General features: G+C 42.2%; 1 protein-coding gene across 1 annotated transcript; it reads right to left on the bottom strand.

Moving 5' to 3' along the window:
- Positions 1–948: 948 nt before the first annotated feature.
- Positions 949–4,408, bottom strand: LOC148094576 (uncharacterized). The gene has a single exon (XM_087837561.1). It carries the CDS (start codon positions 2,904–2,906, stop codon positions 1,392–1,394), a length of 1,515 nt encoding a protein of 504 aa, XP_087693687.1. The 5' UTR covers positions 2,907–4,408; the 3' UTR covers positions 949–1,391.
- Positions 4,409–19,202: the final 14,794 nt, after the last annotated feature.

The following is a 19,202-nucleotide window of genomic DNA, read 5'->3' as shown; positions in this document are numbered from 1 at the left end:
CGACTTCACTGACAAGGTCCAGAAACTTACCCTGGATCCAGATGAAACCATAGTGTCCTTTGATGTAGTCTCTCTCTTCACTTGCATACCCACCACGGAGGCAGTGGAGACTGTCAGAAAACGACTACAAGAAGACAACTCCTTGGAGGACAGGACCAACTTCACACCCGATCAGATTTGCACACTGTTAGACCTCTGCCTCACCACCACATATTTCAAATACAACGAAGGCTATTACAGACAAAAACATGGCTGTGCCATGGGCTCCCCCGTGTCACCTATTGTAGCCAACCTTTACATGGAGGAAGTGGAAAGCAAGGCTCTTGGCTCTTTCAAAGGAAGAGTACCCAGCCACTGGTACAGATATGTAGACGACACCTGGGTCAAAATCAAGACACAAGAAGTGGAATCCTTCACTGCGCACATCAACGCTGTGGATAAAAACATCAAGTTCACCAGGGAAGACACGAAGGATGACTGTTTGCCTTTCCTGGACTGCGCTGTGCACATTGAAGAGAATGGCAACCTCAACATCGAAGTTTACCGGAAGCCCACACACACGGACCAGTACCTCCTGTTTGACTCCCATCACCCTCTGGAACACAAACTTGGAGTAATTAGGACCCTACACCACCGGGCAGAACGTGTTCCCTCTAAGCCTGAAGGGAAAAAGAAGGAACACACACATGTAAAGGAAGCACTCAAAATGTGCGGCTATCCTAAATGGGCGTTTTTAAAGTCAGCAAAGAGGCACAGAAAAGAAGATCAGACACCAGCGAGGGGGGATAAGAAGGACAGACGCAACAACATTGTCATCCCCTATGTAGCCGGTGTATCAGAGAAACTCAGGAGGGTTTTCTCCAAGCATGACATCTGATAAGAGACAATATTTATCAAGTAATCAGGTATAATGAAATAACACTCAGACACTTGTAACAGTTCAACGTGCACGGGTGAGAGCTCAAGGGAGTCCCACACCCCTGCAACAGTTCTGCCTTTATTTATACACAGCATGAAACATACAAGAAAGGAAGTAACTTTATCTAGTCAAACAGGCAGGTGTGAGATCTCGGAACTTATGTGCAAAAAAGGTTATGTTCTTCTTACTCTTGGGTGGCGGTTTCCTGTGAGATAATGTGAGAGCAAAACAAGTCTTTTTAAGGCAAGGTGCAGACAGTTGTGCAGCTGGTTGAGTGCAAACAGAAATATGAACACTCTTAGCTTTAGTATATCAGCAATAATGATTAACAAAATGTCTTAATAATAAAAATCTCATGACATCCCCTCCTGTTGTTCAAATTTCTGTAATAACAGCATTGCTATTGGTTCAATTCATAACCTCTTGCCTAAACATTTTCGGTCAGAACGTCATTGAGCAATCCTGGGTTCAATTAGACTTCAACATCATCACATGAATCTTTTTCCAAAACATCTTCCATTTGAGGCAGTGTTACATAAGCGTTGATAGAGGTCATCACCATGTTTGATACAATTTTCTTCAGACAGGGTATTACACATGTTGTGAAAACACATAAAAGTAAAAGTAAAATTCCAACAAAAACAAGTCCTTTAATCAGTAGGGACTTCCAAGAACCACTTAGCAACCATGTGAGCCAATCTTCAGTGCTTGTGACATAGTCTTGTTGCTGAGCGTCCTTAATCTTTCTCAAAGCATTCAGAGCGTCGGTCATGTTTTGTGAATGCACATTGTCTGGGATGTATGTACAGCATGTGGTGTTAAACAATACACATAAACCTCCTTTTTCAGCTAAAATCATGTCCAGTGCGACTCTGTGTTGCATCACTACAATGCGTATTGCGTCGATTTCTTCATTTTGTGCCTTGTTGATCTTTACTGAGGCATTTAGGAACAATCCAAATCGGTAGTCAAGTGTCTCTATCCTGAGCATGTTTTTTCCAGTTCCCACCCAAGGGAACAGGGAGTGGAGAACTTTTTGACCGGTGGTCCATAACTTGAAGTTCTTAGGCACATCTGATCCGTAGACTGAGTCATGCGGCAACACTTCAGCGACTTCACGCTTTGCTCTTGATGTGCGTGCGTGTGTTTCTGCTGTGATCTTGAAGGTGTGGTCTGAAATTAGCACTGGTGCACACAGACCGGTGGAGTTTGGTGGGAGCATGAAGTAGGTTTTAGGCCCGCAGGCCCAAGCGGCTCCCTGGACCCAGAAAGTTCCATTTTTGAAGGTGAGTGTTCCTGTGGATTGGGTCATGTCAAAGGTTTGTGTGCAGTTAAGGTTCCGTCCGACCTTTCTGCTTCCGTCCGAGAAGGCAAAACATATTGGGTGCTGTATGTCAGGTGGCAGAACTATGGCGAATGATCTGCTTTTGGTGTTGTTGGCGTTGACATTTACCCAATGTTCTTCGTTACAGGCGTAGTTCCAGTTTGTCAGATTGTAGGCACAAGGGGTTGTCTGTTTGAATACGACCCTTTGCTGTGAGATTGGTTTCATGACACGTTTAACGTCTGTGTCATTACACCATGGAATTTGGTCTTTCTTCTTTGTGCTTTGACCTTTTAGAGCCAGTCCTGTTGCCATCAAATCTCTGCGTGAGCAGTTGCCAGTTATCGCTTTGTTGAATATGCACATCGCTTCATCGAGTTCAGGTGCCATTCCATATATTGTTGCGTGTATGGCCGTTGTTGGCATGTGTGAACACACATAGCACTCCGTGCTGTTGTCGGTGCGTGTTCTGTCGTACACATACTTATACCACGCGTTGTTCATCCATGGGTGGTTGTGGTCTTGGTTCAGGTCGCGCAGGTGCGAGTTGTCGTGTGTCCATCTTTTTTTCAGATTTCTTTTGTAGCTGCCTTGCAGTGTGAATATTGCAAAGAGAGCCACCAGTGATAGGAGGATCGCTGATAGCAGGAACAGTGTCTTCATGGTGACCAAGCACACTAAAACCTCTGGTGCGTAGACTAGGGCGAGAAGATCAAGGGCGGGCTTTTTGCCCAATCGGCCCTCTCTCCACCACTAGAGCACCGGTGAGATTCTAGGGAGCTGGCGTCTTAGCCTGATGCGTCCTGTACCTTTTTACAGTGGCTTTGGTGGATCCACGAGGGTCTCTCTGCTATTTTGCAGGCGGTAGGTGTGGTAAGAAGGACTTGGTACGGGCCTTCCCACCTGGGAGAGCTCCAATTTTTCCTTTGGAGCACCTTGATCAGGATCCAATCACCTGATTTTAACCTGCAAGACACTGGAGATACATCACTTGGCAGTTGGTTGTTTAGCACAATCTCTTTGTTTTCAAGCAGTTTAGTCATCCATTCAGCTAAGGTGGTTTCCCTTACTGATTTGTCTATTGGCTCGCTTGTGATTGGCAGTGGGAACGGTCTGCCATGAATGATTTCAAAAGGTGTGAGCTTCTGAGAGCCTTGCGTCAGTCTCATCCACATTTTTACTAGGCCTACACACTCGGGCCATGGCCTTCCTGTTTCTTCCATGCATTTTCTTAATCTTTGTTTTATTGTACCGTTAGTTCTTTCCACTAGTCCGGCACTTTGTGGATGGTATGCACAGTGATGTTTGATGCTAAATCCTAAAGCTTTAGAGACCTTGCTAATTATGTCATTTACAAAATGTGTTCCATTGTCAGACCTTATTAGGCTAGGAATGCCGTATGTGGGGATGAAATGATTGCATAAGCATTTTGCTACTGAAATTGCATCTGCTCTTTTTACTGGATAGATTTCTGGCCATTTTGAAAATACATCTATAATTACTAGAGCGTATCTGGAATTTTGGCATTGATCCAGTTCGATAAAATCCATGTGGATTGTATGGAATGGGTGAGGTGGTGTGGGAAAATGACCTCTTTTTGGTCTGAGATTTCCCTGTGCATTGTGTTTTTGGCAAATCATGCATGTTCTGATAAATGCTTTTGCTGAATTTTCGAAATTTTGAGTGTAGAAGTGTTTAGAGAGAATATCTATCATCCCTGCTGTTGATACGTGTGTTAAACCATGTATCACTAATGCTGCTGTCTTGTGTAGAGATTTTGGCAATATTGGTTTGCCATTACAGGTCATTAAGTCATTTTTCAGTTGTGCGCCACATTTTAACCACTTCTTTTGTTCTGCAGTGGGTGCGGCTTTCTGTTCATCTTTCAGTACATCAAGTGGTATTAACTCTGTGGTTTCAGACATTAAGGTTTCTATTGGCTGATGTGCTGCCTTTTTTGCAGCTATGTCTGCAAAGTTGTTGCCTTTAGTAATTTCAGAGTCATCTTTTTGGTGTGCAGCACATTTGCATAATGCCAGCTTCTTTGGCAGAGTTATAACTTCTAGTAGTTGTTTTAGAAGGTTTCCATGTTGCACAGGGTTACCGGTAGAAGTAACCATACCTCTGTTTTGCCAGATTTTTGCAAAATGATGTACTGCTGCAAAAACATATTGGCTGTCTGTGTATATGTTTATTTTTTGTCCCTCATGTAGTTGACATGCTCTGATGACAGCCGTCAGTTCAGCAGTTTGAGCAGAGTGTGAGGAAGTTAGTGGTTTAGCTTCTAAAACCTTGTCAGCTGTGGTTACTGCATAGCCCACACAGTTTCTCCCCAGACTATTTTTGGATGCTGAGCCATCTACAAAAATGTTAGTGAAGGTTAGTTGCGGTGTGCTATGAATGTCAGCTCGTGGTTTCGTTTCCTCATCTAATTTTTGCATGCAACAGTGTTTTTCTCCGTCTGCTGAAGTGGGGAGAAGTGTGCTTGGGTTTAGTTGTCCACACTTCTCAATTGTAATGTGTGACTGTGATAGCAGAATGCCTACATATGAGAGCTGTCTTGCATGTGTAAGATAAGACAAGTTTGCTTGCAGTAAGATGGAGGTTACAGCATGGGGAACTTTGATAATTAATTTATGACCGAGAACAATGTCGGCAGACTTTTTCACTGCTTCTGCAGCGGCTGCACAGGCCTGTATGCACGTAGGCAAGCCTGAAGCAACTGAGTCTAATTTACACGAGTAAAAGGCGAGTGGCCGTTGTTTTTCTCCAAATGCTTGTGTTAGAACGGCCTTCATATAGCCTGCACCTCCGTCTACATGCAAGTGAAACGATTTGTCATAATCTGGCAAAGCTAGGACTGTGCGTGTTTGTAGGGCAAGTTTCAAATCATTAAATGCTTTTTCTGCTTCTGGTGTCCATTCTATTTTATCTTTCAGTGCTAGATTTTTTCCATAAATTAAGTTTTGCAAAGGTTGAGCTAACAGAGCATATTCAGGTATCCAGCATCTGCAAAAGTTGCAGAGACCTAAATAACTCATCATCTGTTGTTTTGTGAGTGGTTTTGGAGCATTCTGTACTGCTAGTTTCCTGCTGTCTAACAGTGTTCTCCCTTCCCCTGTGAGCTTGTGGCCAAGGTATGTGACCTCTGAGCTCCACAGTTGTAATTTGTGCTGTGAGACTTTGTGGCCCTGTTCAGCTAAATGTTGTAATACTGTTATTGTGTTCGCTTTGCAGTCTGCCTGTGTGTTTCCCGTGATCAGTATGTCATCTACGTACAGGAGAAACTGTCCTGGGGCAGGGAGAGTGCAAAGCGACATAGATTTCCTTAAAGCTTCTGCATACAGGGTGGGGCTGTTCTGGAAACCCTGAGGTAACCTTGTATATGTGTACTTCTGATTATCAAAGGTGAAACCGAACAGAGCCTGTGAGTCAGAATGTAGCGGTACAGAGAAGAATGCATTTGATAGGTCTATAACCGAAAACCATTGCTCTTTTGGTGTTACTTGATTTAGGATTGTGTGTGGATTTGCTACCACAGGTGGGATTTGTTCTGTTACGTCATTTATTGCTCTGAGGTCATGTACTAGGCGATACTTTCCTGTGTTTGCTTTTTTCACTGGAAAGATCGGAGTGTTACAGGTCACTTCGGTTGTTTTTACTAAAATGCCTGCTTTCTCCATATCTGCAATTACTGGCCTGATGCCTGCCTTTGCTTCTGCTGTTAAGGGATATTGTGGTTTGACTGGCCTGTAGGTTGTGGTGGTTTTTACTACAACGGGATCTGCTCCTTTAATTAATCCTACATCTGTAGAGTCTGTAGACCACAGCTTTATGGGCAGTTGTTGTAGTTCTGGATGTAACTCTAATGAGAGTTCATGTCAGTTCTCACTATCTTCCTGCACGTGTACATCAGTGCTGTCAATCATGTGGGTGGCTGGGTGGGTAGTGAGTACCCACCCTAATGTGTATCTCATGCATCCTGTTCTGTAACCTTGAAGCCACCCCTCATGTGTTTCTTCAGTTTTTTCATATCTGTCCCTTTCAACTTGAGCGAGAACACGGCCTAAATCTTTCCACTCAGTGCTGTCATTGTGTGCTACTGATACATGTGGTTTTGGCATCCTGTTCACTCGTTGTACTATTTCTGGCTGAAGTACAGAGCAGACTGCATTACCACTTTGAGTGACATATAGGTGCTGCAATGTGAGCATTTGTGGGCCTAGTTTATGCACCTGTAAGTCATACATGGGGTCATGACCTGGGCTTTGTTTGAACCTCAGTGTGTTGTGATACTCTGTGTAGCTCTGCCGTGTTGAGTGGGTTGGCAGATATCGATTTGCTATGTGTTGCAAAGGTTCTAGTGAGGGCAGGTCTAATGTCCAGTAGTAGTGGGGCTCTCCCTGTCCTTCACACACATTAATCTGACAGTCAGTGAGATTTTGCTCTTCATTCAACATTAGCTTAGCATACATGCCTTCTGGCCCTGGCAATACACCTATTTGCAGTTTTTCTAAGGAGTCTCTCCCTAGAAGGTTAACTGGGCAGGATGGGTCATATATACATTGATTTTTGCAGCTGCGTCCACTGTCTGTATGTACTAACAGTAGGCTCTCTGTTAAAGACTTGATGCTGGTGTGCCCTGATGCTGATTTCACTATCATGGTGTTACTGGAGTATTTCAGATTTGGTGGTTTTTGATTTAACACAGTTTTACATGCGCCTGTGTCACATAGCATAGTCATGGGTTCGTTGTTTACATGAATAATTACTGTGGGTTTATGTTCAGAGCCTAAAAGTAATTGTTGTATGTTATAGATTTCAGTTTCATCCTCAATGTTTTGTTCAGCTTCAGTATTTTGCTCTAGTCACATACTTTCTCTGTCACTGTGATTCTCTTTTTTGTTTCTGCAGTCTCGTGCAAAATGTCCTTCTTTTCCACAATTATAACAACGGTTGTCTCTTTCATTTCTGTGCTTCCTGTTACCTTTGTAACCTCTGCTTTTCTGTCCCTTTCCTCTGTGTTGTCCTTGTCCCTGTCCTCTGTATTTACCAGAAAATGCTATGACACCTGTGTCGGGATCTACAGTGAAAACACCTCCTTTTTCCTTCTTTTTCAGCACTCTAGTTGCATGCTCTGCATATTGTAGGGCGTCTGCTAGATTTCCTGTGTTTATTGTCACCCAGTGCTTTTCGACATGGGCTCTAACTGCGGGACGGAGACCATTTAGAAATGCATTTTTTAACTGCTGTTGGTAAGGTCTTTCAGGGCGGTCTTCATAATCTAGGCCTGAATGTTGTCGGAAAACCGGGCGTAGCCGATCGAGGAAGTCTGATGGTGTTTCGGCTTCCTTTTGTTTTACTTCTCCTATTTTGGAATAATCTGCTCTGGGGGCTAAACGAACCCTAATTCGGTCATATAAGTCTGTCAAAGTGTTCATTAAATCTAGGGAATCTGGGCCAAGAGGTCTTCCTTGGTCATCTGCACCTGTAAAACCGTCTTTTACTGTCCCCATTCTCAATCCTAGCAGGTCTTGCACTACTTGAAGCATTTCATGACCGTTTAGGCCCCATTGAGTTCTAATTAGTTCCACTGCGTCTCTCCACTGTTGAAAGCCTTCATTTAAAGATGGAACATCTTTTTCAACATTTTGTCTGTCAGTTTGGGTCCATGGTCTAAAAGCATACACAAATGGGTTTATATCTCTTTCTTCGTTCTCACCACCTATCAACTGTCCATATCTGGGATTAGGTGCAGCTACCATTGGAAAAATTCCAGAGGGTCCTGGAGGATCTACAATACCTCCCATGTCCCTGCCTGACGGGTCTTTCCCTATGTCTTCCTGTGGGTTTGTTGTCATACAGTTTAATGCACTTCGGGCTTGGGCATAAGGATTAAGATTAGGTTGACTAATGAAGGGATTTTTTGATTGTGGCTCTGGTGCTGACGGTGCTGGTACATAAAGTGGCGGCTGTAGGCTTTGTAATGTTGTTTCCTTTTTCTTTTTTCTTTTTTCACTACGTCTGTCTTCCTCCTCTTTCCATGCTTTGAAATATTTTAACTCTTGAGTACGTTTTATTTTCTTTTTGGGACTTTTTTCATTGTTTAATTCTGCTTGGAGGGTCTCTTTTAAAGTTGTCACTGCAGAAGGATTACATTTTCCCTCCCACGCAGGGCATTTAAACTTTTTTGGATTCCTCCATCTGTTTGCACTAATTTGTCCGGCGCCTGGACATTTTTTCTCTAACCACTGCTCGTCAGCAGTGAGTTTTGTTGATTTATTACCCATTTTCACTAATTTGTTTTAAATGTTTTATGTTTAGGTACCTTGAAAATTACAGCTTTTTAACTTTTACACACACAAACAGCCGTGGTGCTTTCTCTGGCACGAGGGATGAGAGAGGTTATTAACACAGCCTTCTACTTTCAAGCTACCCTTGAAAGCGGTGTTAATTTTATGTGATGAAGCACAACCTTTTTCTCATCCCACCAGTACGTCAACACCAGTCGGCAAACAATACGGTGGAATAGTTCAGCCTCCCTATTGTGCTGTAAAATGTAACTTATTCCACCAACAAAACAATAAAACAGAAATATTTCGCGCGTTTAAAGGTTTTTATTATGACGCTTTTCCCTCTAAAATAGCTACCAACCCTCTTTCAGGCGAGCATTTACATTTAGAGTTTCCTATAATAGCTACCAGTCCTCTCTTAGAACGAGCATTTACTTTTAGGAGTCTCCTATAATAGCTACCAGTCCTCTCTTAGAACGAGCGTTTACTTGTAGGAGCAGCGTCAACTCTTATTCGAATTTTTCGCAAGATGTGGGTGAGTGTTAAATATTCACCTGATTTATTTCGTGGTTGTTTAGGTCTGCTCCATCAACCCCCAACGTCGTGGACCACTTATAAGAACGCTGGCCAGAAATCGAATTATAGCGTCTCTGGTCTTTATCCTCTGCCTGGAGAGGAGCTGTCGACAGACTTCAGCGCGGGCTTCTCACGACGTCAGGACTTGATGAAGGTTTCCTATTGGAGCATGAAAAAAATCAATGTCCAATCCGGCTCGGAGGACCATTAAAAATGATAAGAGACAATATTTATCAAGTAATCAGGTATAATGAAATAACACTCAGACACTTGTAACAGTTCAACGTGCACGGGTGAGAGCTCAAGGGAGTCCCACACCCCTGCAACAGTTCTGCCTTTATTTATACACAGCATGAAACATACAAGAAAGGAAGTAACTTTATCTAGTCAAACAGGCAGGTGTGAGATCTCGGAACTTATGTGCAAAAAAGGTTATGTTCTTCTTACTCTTGGGTGGCGGTTTCCTGTGAGATAATGTGAGAGCAAAACAAGTCTTTTTAAGGCAAGGTGCAGACAGTTGTGCAGCTGGTTGAGTGCAAACAGAAATATGAACACTCTTAGCTTTAGTATATCAGCAATAATGATTAACAAAATGTCTTAATAATAAAAATCTCATGACAACATCCCGGTGTACTTCAGACCCAGCAACACACTCAGACAAAAACTGGTTCACCCGAAAGACAAAACGCCAAAACACAGACTTAACAATGTGGTGTCTCACTGTGGTTCCTGTCGGTGGCGCTGTCACTTGGTGTTCGCTCGCTCTGTGGTATAGTATCACTTCCTGTTCCTGCTCAAACACAGTGGTGTTTCTGAGTAGCTTATTTGCTTAGCAGTTTAATTAACAACTTCTAAATACATTCTTTTTTTTCACAGTATAATCTTCACGTGCTTCATCCGAAGCACACTTTCTGTGTACTCACTACCTAATTTATAGCCAAAGTATTCACTCACTGTCACTCACTGTCTCTGTACTGTTTCGCTAGCTTAGCTCGTAGCCGACCCGTTAGCACCATGGCTACTTCACCTGTCCCTTCTGCACTTTCTTGCTCATTGTGTCAGATGTTTAGTTACTCCTCGGCCTCCTTTAGCGGTAATGATATCTGTAACAAATGTAGCATATTTGCAGCTCTGGAGGCCAGGATTACTGATCTGGAGACTCGGCTTCGCACCTTGCACTCACCCTTAGCTAGCCAGGCCCCTGTAGCTGGTGCAGCCGAAGATAGCGTAGGCCCCGCTAGCTGTTCCCCGGCAGACCCCAAGCAGCTGGGGAAAGGCTGGGTAACGGTGAGGAGGAAGCGTAGTCCTAAACAGAAGCCCCAGGTACACCACCAACCCGTTCATGTGTCTAACCGTTTTTCCCCACTCGGTGACACACCCGCTGGGGGTCAAACTCTGGTAATTGGTGATTCTGTTCTCAGACATGTGAAGCTAGAGACACCGGCAACCATAGTCAATTGTCTTCCAGGGGCCAGAGCAGGCGACATTGAAGGAAATTTAAAACTGCTGGCTAAGGGTAAACGTAAATTCAATAAAATCATAATTCACGTCGGCAGTAATGACACCCGGTTACGCCAATCGGAGGTCACTAAAATCAATATTGAATCGGTGTGCAACTTTGCCAAAACAATGTCGGACTCTGTAGTTTTCTCTGGTCCCCTCCCCAATCAGACCAGGAGTGACATGTTTAGCCGCATGTTCTCCTTAAATTGCTGGCTGTCTGAGTGGTGTCCCAGAAACGATGTGGGCTTCATAGATAATTGGCAAACCTTCTGGAGGAAACCTGGTCTTGTTAGGAGAGATGGCATCCATCCCACTTTGGATGGAGCAGCTCTCATTTCTAGAAATATGGACAAATTTATTAAACCCCTCAAAACATGACTATCCAGAGTTGGGACCAGGAAGCAGAGTTGCAGTCTTACACGCCTCTCTGCAGCTTCTCTCCTCCTGCTACCCCCCCAAAAACCCATCTCCATAGAGACTGTGTCTGCTTCCAAAAAGACAAAAAACAAACTAAAAACCAGCAACAAACAACTTAAACATTTACAAAGAAAGAACAATACAGTATCCACATCTGAACCAAAGAGTAAAACAGTGAAATGTGGATTATTAAATATTAGGTCTCTCTCTTCCAAGTCTCTGTTAGTACATGACTTAATAAATGATCAACAAATTGATTTACTCTGCCTTACAGAAACCTGGTTGCAGCAGGATGATTATGTTAGCTTAAATGAATCAACACCCCCGAGTCATTCTAACTACCAGAAATCTCGAAGCACAGGTCGAGGGGGCGGTGTGGCAGCAATTTTTCACACCAGTCTATTAATTAATGAAAGACCAAGACAGACTTTTAATTCATTTGAAAGCCTGATGCTTAACATTATCCACCCCAGCTGTGAAACTCAGAAACCAGTCTTACTTGTTATCATCTATCGTCCACCTGGGCCTTACACAGAGTTTCTGTCTGATTTCTCAGACTTTATATCTGATGTAGTTCTGAGCTCAGATAAAATAATTATTGTGGGTGATTTTAACATCCATGTAGATGCTAAAAATGACAGCCTCAACATGGCATTTAATCTGTTGTTAGACTCAATTGGTTTCTCTCAAAATGTAAAAGAACCCACCCACCACTTTAATCACACTCTAGATCTGGTTTTAACATATGGCATAGAAACTGAACATTTAACAGTGTTTCCTGAAAACCCTCTCCTGTCTGATCATTTCTTGATAAAATTTACATTTACAATAATTGATTACGCAGCAGTGGAGAGTGGACTTTATCAAAGTAGATGTCTTTCTGAAAGCGCTGTAACTAAGTTTAAGAATATAATCCAGCCACTGTTATCATCGTCAATGCCCTGTACCAACACAGAGCAGAGCAGCTATCTGAACGCTACCCCAACAGAGGTCGATTATCTTGTTAATAATTTCACCTCCTCACTACGTACGACTCTGGATACTGTAGCTCCAGTGAAAACTAAGGTCTCTAATCAGAAGTACATGACCCCGTGGTATAATTCTCAAACACGTACCCTCAAGCAGACGACTCGTAATCTGGAGAGGAAATGGCGTGTCACAAATTTAGAGGATCATCATTTAGCCTGGAGAAATAGTTTGTTGCTTTATAAGAAAGCCCTCCGCAAAGCCAGAACAGCTTACTATTCGTCACTGATTGAAGAAAATAAGAACAACCCCAGGTTTCTCTTCAGCACTGTAGCCAGGCTGACAAAAAGCCAGAGCTCTTTTGAGCCAACCATCCCTTTAACGTTAACTAGTGATGACTTCATGAACTTCTTCACAAATAAAATTTTTATCATTAGAGAAAAAATTACCAATAATCATCCCACAGATGTAATATTATCTACAGCTACTTGTAGTTCCATTGATGTTAAGTTAGACTCTTTTTTTCCAATCGATCTTTCTGAGTTAACGTCAATAATTACTTCCTCCAAACCATCAACGTGTCTTTTAGACCTCATTCCTACAAAACTGCTCAAAGAAGTTCTGCCATTGATTAATTCTTCGATCTTATATATGATCAACCTATCTCTAATAATCGGCTATGTACCACAGGCCTTCAAGGTGGCTGCAGTTAAACCTTTACTCAAAAAGCCATCTCTAGGCCCAGCAGTCTTAGCTAATTATAGGCCAATCTCCAACCTTCCTTTCATATCAAAAATCCTTGAAAGAGTAGTTGTCAAACAGCTAACAGATCATCTGCAGAGGAATGGTTTATTTGAAGAGTTTCAGTCAGGTTTCAGAGCTCATCACAGCACAGAAACAGCTTTAGTGAAGGTTACAAATGATCTTCTTATGGCCTCTGACAGTGGACTCATCTCTGTGCTTGTCCTTCTTGACCTTAGTGCAGCATTCGATACTGTTGACCATAATATTCTATTAGAGCGATTAGAACATGCTGTAGGTATTACAGGTATTGCACTGCAGTGGTTTGTATCATATCTATCTAATAGACTCCAATTTGTGCATGTAAATGGAGAGTCCTCTTCACACACTGAGGTTAATTATGGAGTTCCACAGGGTTCAGTGCTAGGACCAATTCTGTTTACATTATACATGCTTCCCCTAGGCAGCATCATTAGAAGACATAGCATACATTTTCACTGCTATGCAGATGACACCCAGCTCTATCTGTCCATGAAGCCAGATAACACACACCAATTAGTTAAACTGCAGGAATGTCTTAAAGACATAAAGACTTGGATGGCCACTAACTTTCTGCTTCTCAACTCAGATAAAACTGAGGTCATTGTACTCGGCACTGAAAAGCTTAGAAATTTGGTATCTAACCAGATTCTTACTCTGGATGGCATTACCTTGGCCTCCAGTAACACTGTGAGGAACCTTGGAGTCATTTTTGACCAGGATATGTCCTTCAACGCACATATTAAACAAATATGTAAGACTGCGTTCTTCCATTTGCGCAACATCTCTAAAATTAGAAATATCCTGTCTCAGAGTGACGCTGAAAAACTAGTTCATGCATTTATTACTTCCAGGCTGGACTACTGCAATTCATTATTATCAGGATGTCCAAAAAACTCACTGAAAAGCCTTCAGTTAATCCAAAATGCTGCAGCAAGAGTACTGACAGGGACTAGAAAGAGAGAGCATATTTCTCCTGTTTTGGCTTCCCTTCATTGGCTTCCTGTTAAATCCAGAATTGAATTCAAAATCCTGCTCCTCACATACAAGGTCTTAAATAATCAGGCCCCATCTTATCTTAATGACCTTGTAGTACCATATCACCCTATTAGAGCACTTCGCTCTCACTCTGCAGGCCTACTTGTTGTTCCTAGAGTATTTAAAAGTAGAATGGGAGGGAGAGCCTTCAGTTTTCAGGCCCCTCTTCTGTGGAACCAGCTTCCAGTTTGGATTCGGGAGACAGACACTATCTCTACTTTTAAGATTAGGCTTAAAACTTTCCTTTTTGCTAAAGCATATAGTTAGGGCTGGACCAGGTGACCCTGAATCCTCCCTTAGTTATGCTGCAATAGATATAGGCTGCCGGGGGATTCCCATGATGCATTGAGTTTTTCCTTTCCAGTCACCTTTCTCACTCACTATGTATTAACAGACCTCTCTGTATTGAATCGTATCTGTTATTAATCTGTCTCTCTTCCACAGCATGTCTTTATCCTGTCTTCCTTCTCTCACCCCAACCGGTCGCAGCAGATGGCCACCCCTCCCTGAGCCTGGTTCTGCCGGAGGTTTCTTCCTGTTAAAAGGGAGTTTTTCCTTCCCACTGTCGCCAAAGTGCTTGCTCATAGGGGGTCATATGATTGTTGGGCTTTTCTCTGTATCTATGAAGCGCCTTGAGGCGACATTTGTTGTGATTTGGCGCTATATAAATAAAATTGAATTGAATTGAATTGTGTATGCCGTACAGTGCAGCGAGGAATGCCCAGACCTCTACATTAGAGAGACCAAACAGCCACTTCACAAGCGCATGGCACAACACAGAAGAGCGACCTCCACAGGACAAGATTCAGCTGTCCATCTGCATCTTAAGGATAAAGGACACTCTTTCGAGGATGCCAATGTTCACATTTTGGACAGAGAGGACAGATGGTTTGAAAGAGGAGTGAAAGAAGCCATCTATGTCCACTGTGAGCGACCATCTTTGAACAGAGGCGGTGGTTTACGACACCAACTGTCTGCCATCTATATTCCAGTTTTGAGATCCCTTCCCAGACGCCTTAACGCCCACTCACACCCTGGGCCATCTGACCTCAGGAATTCACATGATAAGGTGGGGCCAGGTTTCACAATGAACTCACCCGAAACTCTGGCTGATTGGGACCCACACCCAGTTCCACACCTTGGCTCAGGCGATTAGAGGATCATCAGGGGGTCCTTTTGTCCCTCTGTGGGGGGACACTCCCACTAGGGTTATATCTGGGACTCTCCACCATTTGACCTTAGAACTGAAGAAGCCTCCCGGATGAGAGGTGAAACGTCTTCAAGTAACTTAAAGAAGTCCAGACGCTTTTCTTTGCAAGCTCCTTTGACCATAAGGAGTGGAGGAACAGAGGGTGAACGGACACTGACTGGCTGGATCACTGAATGGCTGACTGAACTGAGAGAACACGGGGAGGACAACATCACACGAACATCAACATCAATGACACGACAAAGAACGAGTAGAAACAGAAGACTTAAATACACAGACTGATGAGGATAATAATGAGAGACCAGTGAGTACACAGCTGAACATAATCTGGCTAATGGCACGAGACGAGCTGACACAGGAACAAACAGGAAGTGAAACAGGCAGTGGCAAAATAAACTGAACATGAACAAAACTGAAAGCACTGGGTCGATGACCCAGGAACCCTGACAGTTATAGGTTAACATCACTGGAAATGTTCAGGCAAGTTTCTGGTTGAATTGTTTACAGCGCCATGTGTCCATGAACCTGACAAGCAAGCTCTAACTTCTGGCTGAGGACCAGGAATGCTGTTATTTAAGGTGGGAAATTAAAATTTGGGTTAACAAATTTGGGAAAGAGAAAACTGACTGTTTAAGTGGAGAATTGTGAAGGAGTCTGAAACACTGCAAAAAGAAACATATACAAGATTACACACATAAACAGAAAATGCATTAATCTTACAAAACAAGAGAGCCCTGATGATTAATGCATAGACATTGATTAATCCTGGCTAAGAACACAAACATATGCAATGAAGATCAGCTTGCTACTTTTATGAGTGATAGAATAGTGTGAATGTTTAGTAAAAACACTTAAGTTTGAAAAATACACTTAAAGTTTGAAGTTGAGGAATGACTCAGAGAAGCTCCATTACAAGAGACAAGTTGGTGGAAATGAAAAGTGATTAAAAGCTTGGAGTAATTTCAAAAGAGTGAATTAGAAGTGCTCTTGTACAGATTGATCAAAACAAGTGATTACTCTAGGAAAATCAAAGTAATTCAATAATGTGGTAAGATTTAATAATGAATTTCTCTTGTCACGGCAGCTTCTTGAGATATGACTCAGTATGCAAATTAGCTGGAGTCAGTGGTGACGAAGAAGCTTCCTGTGTGTGTGTGTGACTGAGGCTTTCAGGAGAGGAAGCATAGCAGACTGTTTAGAGGTGTAGATTTGGACAAGAATTGTTATATTTATATAACATATATTTATTAAACCCCTCAAAACATGACTATCCAGAGTTGGGACCAGGAAGCAGAGTTGCAGTCTTACACGCCTCTCTGCAGCTTCTCTCCTCCTGCTACCCCCCCAAAAACCCATCTCCATAGAGACTGTGTCTGCTTCCAAAAAGACAAAAAACAAACTAAAAACCAGCAACAAACAACTTAAACATTTACAAAGAAAGAACAATACAGTATCCACATCTGAACCAAAGAGTAAAACAGTGAAATGTGGATTATTAAATATTAGGTCTCTCTCCTCCAAGTCTCTGTTAGTACATGACTTAATAATTGATCAACAAATTGATTTACTCTGCCTTACAGAAACCTGGTTGCAGCAGGATGATTATGTTAGTTTAAATGAGTCAACACCACCGAGTCATTCTAACTACCAGAAATCTCGAAGCACAGGTCGAGGGGGCGGTTTGACAGCATTTTTTCACACCAGTCTATTAATTAATGAAAGACCAAGACAGACTTTTAATTCATTTGAAAGCCTGATGCTTAACATTGTCCACCCCAGCTGTGAAACTCAGAAACGAGTCTTACTTGTTATCATCTATCGTCCACCTGGGCCTTACACAGAGTTTCTGTCTGATTTCTCAGACTTTATATCTGATTTAGTTCTGAGCTCAGATAAAATAATTATTGTGGGTGATTTTAACATCCATGTTGATGCTAAAAATGACAGCCTCGACATGGCATTTAATCTGTTGTTAGACTCAATTGGTTTCTCTCAAAATGTAAAAGAACACACCCACCTCTTTAATCACACTCTAGATCTTGTTTTAACATATGGCATAGAAACTGAACATTTAACAGTGTTTCCTGAAAACCCTCTCCTGTCTGATCATTTCTTGATAACATTTACATTTACAATAATTGATTACGCAGCAGTGGAGAGTGGACTTTATCAAAGTAGATGTCTTTCTGAAAGCGCTGTAACTAAGTTTAAGAATATAATCCAGCCACTGTTATCATCGTCAATGCCCTGTACCAACACAGAGCAGAGCAGCTATCTGAACGCTACCCCAACAGAGGTCGATTATCTTGTTAATAATTTCACCTCCTCACTACGTACGACTCTGGATACTGTAGCTCCGGTGAAAACTAAGGTCTCTAATCAGAAGTACCTGACCCCGTGGTATAATTCTCAAACACGTAGCCTAAAGCAGATGACTCGTAATCTGGAGAGGAAATGGCGTGTCACAAATTTAGAGGATCATCATTTAGCCTGGAGAAATAGTTTGTTGCTTTATAAGAAAGCCCTCCGCAAAGCCAGAACAGCTTACTACTCATCACTGATTGAAGAAAATAAGAACAACCCCAGGTTTCTCTTCAGCACTGTAGCCAGGCTGACAAAAAGTCAGAGCTCTTTTGAGCCAACCATCCCTTTAACGTTAACTAGTGATGACTTCATGAACTTCTTCACAAATAAAATTTTTATCATTAGAGAAAAAAATTACCAATAATCATCCCACAGATGTAATATTATCTACAGCTACTCTTAGTTCCATTGATGTTAAGTTAGACTCTTTTTCTCCAATCGATCTTTCTGAGTTAACTTCAATAATTACTTCCTCCAAACCATCAACGTGTCTTTTAGACCCCATTCCTACAAAACTGCTCAAAGAAGTCCTGCCATTGATTAATTCTTCGATCTTATATATGATCAACCTATCGCTAATAATCGGCTATGTACCACAGGCCTTCAAGGTGGCTGCAGTTAAACCTTTACTCAAAAAGCCATCTCTAGACCCAGCAGTCTTAGCTAATTATAGGCCAATCTCCAACCTTCCTTTCATATCAAAAATCCTTGAAAGAGTAGTTGTCAAACAGCTAACAGATCATCTGCAGAGGAATGGTTTATTTGAAGAGTTTCAGTCAGGTTTCAGAGCTCATCACAGCACAGAAACAGCTTTAGTGAAGGTTACAAATGATCTTCTTATGGCCTCTGACAGTGGACTCATCTCTGTGCTCGTCCTTCTTGACCTTAGTGCAGCATTCGATACTGTTGACCATAATATCCTGTTAGAGCGATTAGAACATGCTGTAGGTATTACAGGTACTGCACTGCAGTGGTTTGTATCATATCTATCTAATAGACTCCAATTTGTGCATGTAAATGGAGAGTCCTCTTCACACACTGAGGTTAATTATGGAGTTCCACAGGGTTCAGTGCTAGGACCAATTCTGTTTACATTATACATGCTTCCCCTAGGCAGCATCATTAGAAGACATAGCATACATTTTCACTGCTATGCAGATGACACCCAGCTCTATCTGTCCATAAAGCCAGATAACACACACCAATTAGTTAAACTGCAGGAATGTCTTAAAGACATAAAGACTTGGATGGCCACTAACTTTCTGCTTCTTAACTCAGATAAAACTGAGGTCATTGTACTCGGCGCTGAAAAGCTTAGAAATATGGTATCTAACCAGATTCTTACTCTGGATGGCATTACCTTGGCCTCCAGTAACACTGTGAGGAACCTTGGAGTCATTTTTGACCAGGATATGTCCTTCAACGCACATATTAAACAAATATGTAAGACTGCGTTCTTCCATTTGCGCAACATCTCTAAAATTAGAAATATCCTGTCTCAGAGTGATGCTGAAAAACTAGTTCATGCATTTATTACTTCCAGGCTGGACTACTGCAATTAATTATTATCAGGATGTCCAAAAAACTCACTGAAAAGCCTTCAGTTAATCCAAAATGCTGCAGCAAGAGTACTGACAGGGACTAGAAAGAGAGAGCATATTTCTCCTGTTTTGGCTTCCCTTCATTGGCTTCCTGTTAAATCCAGAATTGAATTCAAAATCCTGCTCCTCACATACAAGGTCTTAAATAATCAGGCCCCATCTTATCTTAATGACCTTGTAGTACCATATTACCCTATTAGAGCACTTCGCT

This window comes from Neolamprologus brichardi, unplaced genomic scaffold (assembly GCF_056152115.1).
Source record: "Neolamprologus brichardi isolate AB-2024 unplaced genomic scaffold, ASM5615211v1 NODE_ptg000036l+_length_2141236_cov_1, whole genome shotgun sequence".
Lineage (NCBI taxonomy): Eukaryota > Metazoa > Chordata > Actinopteri > Cichliformes > Cichlidae > Neolamprologus > Neolamprologus brichardi.
This window is presented reverse-complemented; position numbering and strand designations above follow the sequence as displayed.